The sequence below is a fragment of the Anastrepha obliqua genome, chromosome 5 (assembly GCF_027943255.1).
Source record: "Anastrepha obliqua isolate idAnaObli1 chromosome 5, idAnaObli1_1.0, whole genome shotgun sequence".
Classification (NCBI taxonomy): domain Eukaryota; kingdom Metazoa; phylum Arthropoda; class Insecta; order Diptera; family Tephritidae; genus Anastrepha; species Anastrepha obliqua.
In genome coordinates this window covers 67,352,296-67,364,779 of record NC_072896.1, presented here as the reverse complement: position 1 = coordinate 67,364,779, position 12,484 = coordinate 67,352,296, and the positions used below count along the sequence as shown (strand labels likewise).

The 12,484-nt window shown below is 38.6% G+C and overlaps 1 protein-coding gene across 2 annotated transcripts in view; it reads right to left on the bottom strand.

Moving 5' to 3' along the window:
* LOC129249459 (P protein) overlaps positions 1-12,484 on the bottom strand; it is an 81,979-nt gene that overhangs the window by 2,050 nt on the left and 67,445 nt on the right. For both annotated transcript variants that reach the window (XM_054889287.1, XM_054889288.1), the window contains exons 3-10: positions 9,152-9,272; positions 9,021-9,084; positions 6,754-6,886; positions 6,028-6,686; positions 5,700-5,954; positions 5,306-5,635; positions 4,898-5,245; positions 4,686-4,833 (exon numbers count right to left, since the gene is read on the bottom strand). In XM_054889287.1, the coding sequence (XP_054745262.1) occupies positions 4,686-4,833; positions 4,898-5,245; positions 5,306-5,635; positions 5,700-5,954; positions 6,028-6,686; positions 6,754-6,886; positions 9,021-9,084; positions 9,152-9,272 (2,058 nt within the window). The remainder of the gene's footprint in view (positions 1-4,685; positions 4,834-4,897; positions 5,246-5,305; positions 5,636-5,699; positions 5,955-6,027; positions 6,687-6,753; positions 6,887-9,020; positions 9,085-9,151; positions 9,273-12,484) is intronic.

Below are 12,484 nucleotides of genomic sequence, written 5' to 3'. Positions count from 1 at the left end.
TAATTCGTTAAAATTTCAATAGAATGGATCCGAATAAGGAAGTAGGAACAAAGAAGAGCAATACATAAATAGGAGTGATATAAATTGAAAAATGTATTTGTTATCGGTTGCGAATGGAGCAGTGACAAGTGGAATAAAATTTACCTGAATTTATTATAATAAATAAGACATTAATTAAAAGGTAAAGAAAGCTTTTGAAGTTAATAAAAAAAGGAAAATAAAAACTGAAAGAAAAGAATAAAATGGAAATGGGTTATTCACAGCTTATTTGATACAGATGCGAGTTTTTTATAAAGCGCATGCAAAGCTATCTCCGCGTTGTACTTCTGCGGAAGACTAATTGGGAAAAAATGGTGATTAGAACCCAGCGATATATTGGCTCTACACAGCAGAGGATAGGCCAATTCTCTACTATGGTATTGTAATATGGCATCTGTTCTTATAGCCGGTTCGATGTCAACCACAGCATCTAAAGCATTATATACGACATTAAACATTCTTCCGCTAGATCCGTAGGCAATATATTATATAACGCACGCAGTATGGCAATAAGGCTGAACACTCTAAGTAAGTAGTCAAACACGGATTACGGTCACGACAAAATCCTGGCTGCCACTTTGGGGCTTCACGGATTAGTAAACTATGCACTCCGGCGTACAATTGCCATTATAGCGCTCACGACCCTTCTACCCTCAAGGGAAGAGTGGGAACGGGGCGCTGAAAGACAGATGGCCAACAACTCGAAGACAGGGTGGGCAGAGGTGTATACTCTACACATCTGGGGATCTCCTTCAGCATTCGGCCCTCCGCACATCTCTTAACGAGATGGCTGAGTCATTTCACATAAAGGTAACATGGGTTTCTGACCATCGCGACATTGAGGGCAACTGTAGAGCCGATGAACTAGCGAGACTCGGCACCAAATTGGCCGATGAGTACATAGACAATGACATAGGGATACCCTTACAAACATGTACAGGTAAGCTACTTATCCTAGAAGAAATCGTAAGAACAGCGAACGAAAGATGGAGTAATGAAACTACCTGCATAATCGCCCGACAACTGTGGCCGACGCTCAATGCTAAACGCACAAAATCTCTGCTAAGCCAAAATAAGCATAGTCTTAGCACACTGATTTGAGTCATAACGGGGCACTGCCTAATAAGTAGACACGACCAAAGGATGGGTGTGCAAACACATGACTTCTGTAGAAGTTGTCTGGATGAGGAGGAGGAAGAGACATTGCCTCCTCTATGCAGACGTAGGTGTACAATTCTACAGTGCTGCAGAAATTAGAGATATTTTAAAATTTTTGAAAAGCACACATTGATTTTAGGAGATATAGAAACAAGCCCCCACGCGGCCTCACAATGGGCTATGAACCTGAGTATGTCCCACAGGACAACCGCTTCCACCTAACCTGGATAGCAAGCTTTGGCTATTTCAGTTAACTTTGGAGCGCTTGTTGCTGAATTTTTCTTCACTTGACGCAGTAACCACAGACACCCTTTCTTTGTGAAAGTTTTATTTAGAGCTAGTCGTCGGTTATTTACCAAACGATTTTCATGCATAAAGCGTTCAATAAGGTGCTGAACTGTTGAGAAACAGTACAATTTCAGCTATTTTACGGTGCACGTTGCTTTTTTGAAATGCTCCAAAAATAACACACGATTTTCTAACGAAGTACGCGGTCCCATGGTTAAACAAACAAGCGTATATAAAATTTAAATTGCTTTATGTCAAACTCAGTCTGTCTCTATGTCAATTTGTAGGGACTCTCACTTACTAAAAATACAATTACAATCAGTTTGTAGAGACTCTCGCACACTACAATTACAATAAATTTTAACTGTATCATTTAAGTTGCGGCGTGAATTCTCTGTATGTTTTTGCTTGTTTTGCATTACAGTGAAATGAGTGGACGTTTTTTTGCATTTTATGTTGAGAAATGAAATAAAACAAAATAAATAAAATGTCTGCATACTTTGTGTTTCCATTTTCGCAAAACATTATAAAATATAAAACACTTAACAAAAAAATCGTATCTGCATCAAATAAACTGTAAGTAACTGTATAACAAATAATTTGAAAGTTAACATTTGTAAAATCGTGTAATATGTTATATACTCTGTGGGCAAAAAGTAAGGTGAATTTATTTGTCAAACTTCGCGGGATTAAAATTTCGCTCTAGTTATTTTTTTCATGAGTTGGCAGCACTGTTAATAACATCTGGCCCAACTTTCATGTGAATGTCATTATCAGTAATATATTTACGCTTGTGTTTACCAAACGACCAATAGGGCATTTTTCGATTTTTACAATGTCTGATTTGATTGAGCAGAGAAGTGCCATCAAATTTTGTTTGCTGAATGAAATTTCGGCTGCGGAAACGTTTAGAATGTTGCAGAAGGCATTTGGTGATTCGACCATGTCACAGCAAAATGTTTATAGGTGGTACAAAGACTTCCAAGAGGGTCGAGAACGTGTTGATGACTTGGAACGCTCCGGCCGGCCATCGACGTCAACAGATGACCAACACGTTAATAAATCGTCGGTTGACTGTTAAAGACCTTACTGATATGATCGGAATATCAGAAGGATCTGTGAAAACCATTTTGAAAGACCATTTGGGCCTACGAAAAGTTAAATCTCGTTTGGTACCGAAAACTCTCAATTTCTTGGAAAAAAGTCGTCGCGGTAATGTGTGTGAAACAATGCTTTCATACTATCAGGACAAGCTCAAATGCATCATTACGGGAGATGAGACTTGGATTTATGCTTACGACCCTGAAACAACCGACCAATCAAGCGCATATCGTGCTAAAGGCGAGGCCAGACCGAAAAGAGCACGTCAAAATCGTTCAAAAATAAAGGTCATGATGACAGTTTTTTTCGATTTTCGTGGTGTGGTGCACTATGAATTCCTTCCACCTGGCCAAACTGTTAATAAGGAATATTATTTGAGCGTTATGCGTCGTTTACGTGAAGCAATTCGTCTAAAAAGACCAGAATTATGGGCCAACAACTCGAGGTTTTTGCATCACGATAATGCACCGTCTCACACTGCACTCGTTCTTCGTGACCATTTCGCCAAAAATTTCACGCATATCTTTCCGCAACCACCGTATTCGCCTGATTTGGCTCCGTGTGACTTCTGGCTATTCCCAAAACTCAAGAGACCACTCCGGGGAACGCGTTTCGAGTCGATTGAGGAGATGAAAGCTGAATCGCAGAAGGTGCTGATGGCTATACCGGAAATGGACTATTTGGCATGTTTCGGGGATTGGAAAAATCGTTGGCATAAGTGTATTTCATCGAGAGGGGATTATTTTGAAGGGGATGAAATTGATTTACAAGAATAAATAAAGATTTTATTATATTAAGATATTATTTTTACAACCAAATTCACCTTACTTTTTGCCCACAGTAGTATATATTATTGTATGTAACAAAAACGGGTTTAACCAAAATATCTTTAGAAGAAGATATTAGAAGCATATTAAAATATTTAGAAAATAGACTGAGGAATGGAATGGTGCAGATTATACTAAAGTTTAGATGCGCTAAGTTCGGTCCGGACCAAACTTTATTTTGGTAAAATTTAATTTGTGCTGGTTGTTAATTTTTGGGATCAAAGACCGCCAGTGACAATGAGAGTAATAGCTGTTAACATCACAAGAATTAACGAAAATTTTGTATTAAGTTAAATAAAGTTGGTGTGATTTATGTCTGATGTCAATAATATTAATATATTTATGTCGTGTAGGTATGTATACGAAGTTAGAGCCAGTTTTATTAAGAGATTATCGAAATATACGCATTTAACCAAAAGTGGTGACTATACCGCTAATTTTCTTAAATTTTATTGGTGTCATATTTATGTTTTTGTGGTCATAATTTGTATCAAACGTGAGTAATCTTGCTTTACTTATAATCGACTTTCCACGTTTTTTTTCTTTTTTGAAAATCACAGCTACATGGGAGATGGGCTTGGTTATTGATTGATGTCGCCCATTTTCTAAACCAAACTACCTGGGATAAAGAGTGATGTACGTACTAATACATTTATAGTGCGCAAGGGTGGACGGACGAACGGACAGACATGGTTAAATCGACACCTCCGATTATTCCGATAATTTTGATATATATATGTTTATATCTGTCTCGATTGAATATATCTCCATAAATCGAATTTTTTTTATAAATAAAAAAAGTTTTAATTTTTTTTTAAATCACCTCAGATGAAAGAAGATGCATGCGTAATACTTTTATCAGCTTTAGAGACATGCAAAAAAATTGAATCAGCCAAATCAAAATATAGAGTATTTTGAGGTACCTTCAAATCGGTCCAAATCTTAATATTGTTCTTAAATATTTTGGCGGAAGTCTTTAAATATAATACATATTTTACAATTCCGATGAAAAATTCCCAATTTTTTTCGTATGCACTTTACTATAATCGATGAACAAAGCTCCCCGAAAAATCATAACATAAAGTAATGGGAAAAACTCTACTGAAGTGTATCGAGCGAAAAAGGGGCTGAACAGAGGCGAACTCAAAACCAGACATTTCTTTTAGTTCTCTCATTTTTGTACCTAAATCACTCTTGCCATTTGATTATACTTCAATAATACTCGTAATCTCAATAAAGTTTTTGTTAAAAAATAATCAGTAATTCACTTACCGCCCAAACAAGCTCCCAAAGCTAAGGCCCACACCAGTGGTTGCAGCGGCAAATTCAACGCTGAGTTTTCCGCCAAAGATATTGTAATTTTGACCATCATTGTTGTTAGTGGGATATTGTCGACAAAAGCAGAGGTTATGGCTGAAACCTGAATTAAAAACAAAAACATTCAATTAACTATAGATTTGAATAAATGAAAGCACTCTACGCACCCAAAGTATAATCAATACCGCCACCATTAGACGGGAACCTTCGCTCACACCCAAAATGATGCTCTCTGTCATCTGGCCAATCCATTCAATGAGACCCAGTTCGGAAAGCGCTTCCATGAGAATAAAAAGCGCCGCGAAGAACAACAACGTAGACCATTCTACACGTGCCAATATCGCTTCCATGTCCTCGATATCGGCCAAGATGAGCAGAAATATGGCGCCCAAGAGGGCAGTCCACCCCAAAGAGAGGCGTTGTAATTCGGGCACTGAGTGTAGGAAAAACAAGCTGATGACAAAGACAAGAGCGAATGAGCACTTGATAAGCAGCGACTTGTTGCGGATGGGATACTGCGAAAATTGAGTGAAAGTTCAGAGTAGTTACTGTGGCATACTTTTGTAAAAGCTTACTTTCGCTTGCAACTGCGTCAATGTTTGTTTGTAGTTCGGCGCCGGTTCTACCGCCTCGGATACACGCTTCTTCAAACTATGCTTCAAACGATTCACTTTTTTCATCAGCGTTTGACGCACAATTTCTTCGTCTTTGGAATAGGCTGACAGACTTTGGGCTGCGCGCTTCCACACATGTATCTCGTGACGTATTTCTTCCACCTCGGGTGAGTCTTTGAACTGCAGGTCGTTCGTATTGCGGAACTTAAAACGTAACTGCAAATATGTTTGCAGCATCACCAATATCACACCAGGTAGCATATGCAGCGTGAATATGGCAAAATTGACACCCTAGGGGAGAAGAACAGATTTTACATTTTATTTACAACACCAGTGTCATCGCACTGCAACGCACGTTTCTTGCAATGAAATTATTCGAAGCAATTATCACATTTGGTGGATCACCGACGGGCGTTAGCGCCCCACCAATATTCGAATAAATCACCATGCACATCAGTATAGGCACCGGATTCAGCGACATAACCTCACAGAGGCGTATAGTGACCGGTGTCATCAGCAATACGGTCGTCACATTGTCCAGAAATGAGGAAAGTACCGCCGTGAACAAACACAGACAGTTGATAAGTGGCCAAATGTGACCGTTCGTTATCTGTAATATGCAAAATATGCAACATAAGCTTATCAGTTCTCTATATTTCCACTGAATTGATCCAACTCAGTACCTTATAAGCATACACAGCCAAATAGTCGAAAATGCCAGTCTCGGAGAGTATGGCCACTAATATCATCATGCCGAAGAGCAGCAATAAAGTCTCCACATCGATCCAACCCATTATTGTCGCCATGGAGGGACGTGAGTTTAGTGCCGCCAGAATACCAATCGACAGCGTGGAAGCAATAATCGCCGCAAAGGTACGATTGACTATTTCCCAAATAATCATAATATACAGGCCGCACAGCACTATCGCCGCATAGATGACACCCTCCTTCTTGTAGATGGGCGATTCGTCGATAGACAGCTGCAATGGAAATTCGGTTTCGATGTTGGTGATGAAACGCAAATTCAATTGGGTGTAGTTGGATTGCAGCAGTAGTTCTTCATCGGCTGGAGATATGTCATAATTGTTCGCTTTCCACGTTTCCTTTGTGACATCTAACTGTTCTGGATAGACGATCGATAATTTCCAAACTTTAGAAGCATCTTCTACGTAGAACTCATCACCGCTGGCATTGTAGTATTTGCGTTGGATCTGTACATGGAGTGCTGGTGGTGCGGAGTAGGCGCTCTTATTTTTGCCAATTGTCTCGGCTTCTTGTTGGCGGAAGGCGCCCTTCAGCTTGAGCCCGACACGGGACAACGAAGCGGTCGTTATGGGGAACACTAGGCGGGTATGAAAAAACGCGTGGCTTAAGAATTTAGAATAAGTTAATGAAACTCGAATACTTACATTTTTCTTCACCACTTTTAGGAATACTCATCAGTCTGAGTTCATCGACATGCTCGTTATTCGACATAAGAAATGCAGTAAACACAGCCCAAACTACTATTAGCACCGAAATTTTGAACCACTTCAATATATTCTAAATGAAAATAATTAAAAAGAAAAAGTTATGAAAAAAGAAAAATAATTATAAAGATCATTGAATTTAAATCAGAGTTTTGACATATAGCTTTAAGTATTTAGCAGAATCTTTAACAGATTTATTAACGGCAGTTACAAGCATAGAATCCCGTTTCGCAGTGGTTACCCCAAGTAGGTTTTTTCCCCATACGTTAAAACGATTATATAAAAATGTGTATAGCCAAGTACTGTATCCCAGTGTCAAACCATCCGGCTAGGTGTATTTCTGTCATGGCTCCTCATAAAAAATCATCTGCTCTTTGGAAGTGACATACGACTCTAGAAACAACATTAGAACGCATACCACAGATTGGAGTACGAGCTCGGCCAAACATCTAATAAAGAATTATTTGCATATTAGAAGAATGAAATCAAAATAATTTTTTTTACAACGTCAGTCTATGGTAATTATCTCATAGCGGTATCTCGGACAGATATCTTTGGACCTTTCGAACAATGAGCTGTATGAGATTTACTGCGACATAGATATACTATAACACGAATCTAGCCGTAATTGGCATTCTACAGAAGAGAACTCGAAAAGTTTCGAATGTGTTATTGCATAGACTTTACCCATTTAAATGGCTGGGTCTTCAGGCTGATAGATATGAGAAATATTCATTCTAGGGAACTTCATCATATGCCGGGCAATTATTTGTCCCATCGGGATTTGATACCATTGCATCAACCAGGGAGGCTCAAGTCGTTGAGTTACGGGCGCCGTCCGAGAGCTATGTAAATAAGCTGTTAGTCTTCAGTGACTCTCAGCCAGCGTTCGACTTTCGAAAATTCAACTCAAGAAAATTTACATATTACAGAAGGCAATAAGACCTTTGTTAAAGAAGGCAATAAGACCTTCGCTTGCTGCTGTTGGCCTTATAGATGTAGTGCAATCCCATATCCTTGCATTAAGTACTTGCAGCTGATAAATTGTGTTTTGCTGAAGATTGTTTTCAATTTATGTTTTTAAGAACACTCAACTGTTGAATGACTGACTTATTCTAAAACTAACGATCTCGAAACACAACAAGAGCTTTCATCGACAAGTTTCAAGCTTGAAATTAGCGTTTGTGTAGCACGATATGTACCCCAGCTGGGCATTTTTGCAACCTTAGACTTTATTATATAATAGTTGACGCAGCGATGTAATAGTTATATACCTATCTTAGACAAAGCTCTGCCAGTAGAGCCTCAGAAGTTGAAATCTTTGAGTTTGTGAAATTTCCCGCGTTTTCTTAGAAAGCGAGGGAAGAAAAAACACAGACCACTGTATGCAGTATAGATTATATCCTGAAGTTCATGTCACGAAGTGGCCGCAACAAATCATTTTTTTTCTCTGTTTCAATTCGATATGAGCACACCCTACTGGCCGTTAATTGAATTAAATAATCGCCGATGTAACAGCAAGACAGGGGAACGGTGCGCGTTGTCATCTAAGAGAAATACCTACAGTTCTCGCCAAAATGGTACCGACTAGAAAATCATAATAGGCAAATGAAAAGTAAGAAACGCTTATTCCTAATGAACATTTTTCAGACGTTGTTTGCCACCATGGTGGACACCAAGAAGGCGGTCAATCCTGGTTGGGATATGAACGTACTGGTAGAGCCATTAATAACTTCATCTGCAGCAAATAATTTTTCTATTCGGTGCATAGGCTTCGAATGGACTTGCGATTGCCGGATAGAAGTGAGCGAATTGTTTGAAAGAAAGAACTTCTCTTGCGAATGAAGTTTTTTGAGGTAGTAGAATCTAGTTGTGCCTGTTTTTGATTTTATTTGGCCTCTCGTACCCATTAATAATTATTTAGTTTTGGCCGTCATTTCGAATTCTCTCGCAGCCATAGTCCAACCAGTCAAAGTATTTCCGTCACCCTAGGTGCGCCTCCAAAGAATGTTTTGTTTCAGCCTCTTTTTGTATAGCTGTTTTAAGTTTTTGTGTTTTAAACAATTCGTAGGCTTACCTCGATAGCAATTTTTTCGAAACTTGCTACTAAATTTATGTAAAATGTAGTGAAGTGCCAACTGAGTGATGGATTTTACCCAATGAAAATTTAACTAGTCGTACATAATCTTAGCGGTAATTGAACTTACCCTCCTACGCGAATGTGGCTCATCGTGCTCGTCATGATGATCTTCGTTATTATTCTCCATGTCCCTGAGTGCAAAGGAATAAATCGCTTAGGTAATTCTATGGTTTAATTTACACTCAGTTCTGCACTTACCTAACTTCCAAGATACGCACTTGCCCCAGCTCATTGGTCACATTGATGCCCACCTTGGTAAAGGCATTTGGCGACTTAACATAGTGTTCGGACACATCCGGCGAAGGCAACGCATCCAAGTCTGTTTACATCAGAAGAGGAAGAAAAATTAAATTTGATACTTAGCACTTCCTTGCTAACCATATAATACACAATTTAATTAATTTTATTTACTTATTGAACTTACATACATATATAAAAAGACAAATAAAAATAAGAATATATACACACTCAAGAGGAGGTAAAAGTGGAATTATCGCCGAAAGGTGGACAATTGACAATTGGCAGCCTTGGGTGATTGGCAGGTTTGGGTGAAGGATACACAAAACCGCAAAGGAAGGTCCTTCGCTACAACAACAAACTGCTTTATTCCGGTACCCAACGCAATGTTGCGTTCCTTGCGTTTCGTGTCTGTGTTTATCTAACAAACAGGAAATTATGGTACACTCGCAGCATTCGCTTTGAAGTGGGTCATGGGTCGTCTAAAAAATTATCGAAAATGGACATGTTAAGAAAAACATGTGCATTACTTTATTTTACGTTTTTCCTATAAACAATATTGACAGCAGTCAATTGACACATGTTCAGTTCGACGATTTGTTCGCGCAATCACGTCGCACTTTTTTTATTATTTCCCATTCTTTTAGGCTACTGCTCATGGGGCAGAATTTGATTTAGTTAGAAAAATTACCCCATATATTTTTTTCCTTTTATACAAAGATTACAGCATAGGATTATGTTGAATAAGGAAACGAAACGAATAAATGTAATTTGTTTGAAAAGAATAAGGACACAAGAAGTGATATAAACAAATATATAATATATATGTATGCAGGTGTGTTTGTATCAGGAGTGGGCGTGTTGATGGAAGTGACAGAAGTGATTACTATAAGAAATAATGAAGTTTGATTACAGTGCTTGGGAATGTCATAAAAGAATATTTATAATCACAATGGGTAGCAAATGGAGTAGTTAAGGAACAGAAGATTTGTCGAAAGTTTGCGGAGAAGAAAATGACAAACCATAAAAGAAGCAAAATGTTGATCCCTCGGAAAGAAAAATATGCAACCCGAAACCTAAGTGAAAAATTAGGATTTCGAAGGTCTTCAGTCGAAATTTTCTTGAAGAGTAAAAGTGCACCAGGTATATCAAGACAAATACTTAACTATGACGATCCAGGAAGACTAGCTAAAGGACGGAACGGAAAAGTTTTTTGTTTATTTGTAGGCTTGAGTATCATAAGAAGTAAAGTGAAAAATGTTTGAAACATTTTTTTATAATTGAAATATTTATTCTTTGTTCAAAATTATGGTATAGAGATTTTTAAAATTTTGTATAACTCTTATAATTTTATTTTGTAATTTTGCAGAATAAAATATACAATTTTACAAAAGTATTTGGAACAAAGATATAATATTTTTATGAGGAGCTTTTTCATCGGAGGTTTGCCATTGCCTGCCGAGGGGCGACCGCTATTAGAAAAATGTTTTTCTTAATTTTGGTGTTTCACCGAGATTCGAACCTACGTTCGCTATGCGAATTCCGAATGGTAGTCACGCACCAACCCATTCGGCTACGGCGGCTGAATATACATAGATATGATATAGATATAGTGCAGCGAATAAAGATGCAGCGACTCTGTTGGCTAGGTAGACAAACACTCCATCTCTGAAAGTAGAGTATACGATGGGTTACCTGCTAGCGGCTGCAGTAGAAGAGGAAGGCCTCCTTTGCATTGGAAATATTAGGTAAAGAAGAACTTGGCTTCACTTAGTGCATACAACTGACGCCGGCGCAACCAAGAAACGACTACCGCACTTTATTAATTATGGCCCAAATCGCTAAAGCGGTTATCGCGCTAATCAAGAAGCGCGAACCAAATTAAATGTGTCGTCGTCAAATGTAGGGGGTGATATCATCGAAGCTATTGATTATGTCTGCATAAAAATTGAAGTGCATGGGTCTTGAGGGAAAGAGGAAAAGAGGAAAAGACCGAGTATCTCTTGTCATGAAATCTCTCGCCTAACATTTTAGGTATCAGCTCAATGCCACAGTTCACAGTCATAATTTTGAAGGAGTAGAGAACTCTATTTACTCAATTAGGAACTAGGAGCTAAGAGACGTCTTCTTTTGTCTTACGGTCCCGCAATATTAGGTAGCATTCGTGTTAGGGTTCCACTGATGGTATAAGTTCTTGCGCTGAGCGCTGATAAGTGTACTTAATCGACTCCTTAGGAAGTATTTCCTCCTTTTTTCTCCGCGCACTAATAAGTACCGCCTGGGCTTTTAGAGCTGCCAATTCCATTCCGGTCTTTACCAACCATAGTCTCACCATTGCTGCTACGTCATGGCTTTTTGCTTCCAGCTGGCCTATGTATGTATATATCCGTAACTACAAGCGCAATATTATGCGCATAGCCTATGATAGTAGCACCGTCTGGTAGTTTTAGTTTGAGGACCTCGACCTACATGACATTCCAAGGTGTTGGACCAAGGACAGATCCTTGGGGAACCCCCGCTAGAGATTTGGTGCGTTTGGTCGCTTTCTGCATCGTATTTCGAAATTCTGTTGGTGAAGTAACTACGAATTGTGCGCAGTAGATACCCCGGTACACTTAGTTCTCTGATAGACAGTATACTGTTCGAGAGAATGATTCTGCGGTAGGTGCAAATAACGCAGGCGATCAGACAATGAGTTGCAGCGCCTCAAGCTACTCAATTCGGTAGTTGCTACTGATGGCAGAAGAAGAAAAAGGCCTTCCCTATGCTCAGGGTTGGGCATAGTGCACTAAATAATTATTAAAATATGCGGATTTAGTGAATTGAAGATTTAGTGACAATAAAACGCTTATTTTAAAACCACTAAAAAATTAGTGATAGTGCAAATTAGTGGTGGTGCAAAATGCCCAAACCTGCCTACGCTGAACAATTCAAGTAGAGAAGGACTTCCTTTAATAGCACGAGAAAAAGTAAACAACTGGCGTGTTATCTGGAATTCAGCTAAAAACCGTTTGGGCAGCTACAGCGTTCATTAAGAAGGAAAAGACAAATTTATTCGTAAATATGTAATAATTTTATAACTTCAGTCAGTAATGATTAAACAATGAATGCAAATTATTGTATTAAAACCAGACAGATGTTTAAGGCTTATATTATTTTGTGAGATAATAACAACAACACTTCTAGGTAAATATTGCTCTCAGCTGGAGTGTATTCACTTATGGTGTGCACAAGTAATTGAAAGTGAAATAAATATGTGTGTATGCTTCTGTGAATGTGAGTATGGGCGTGAGT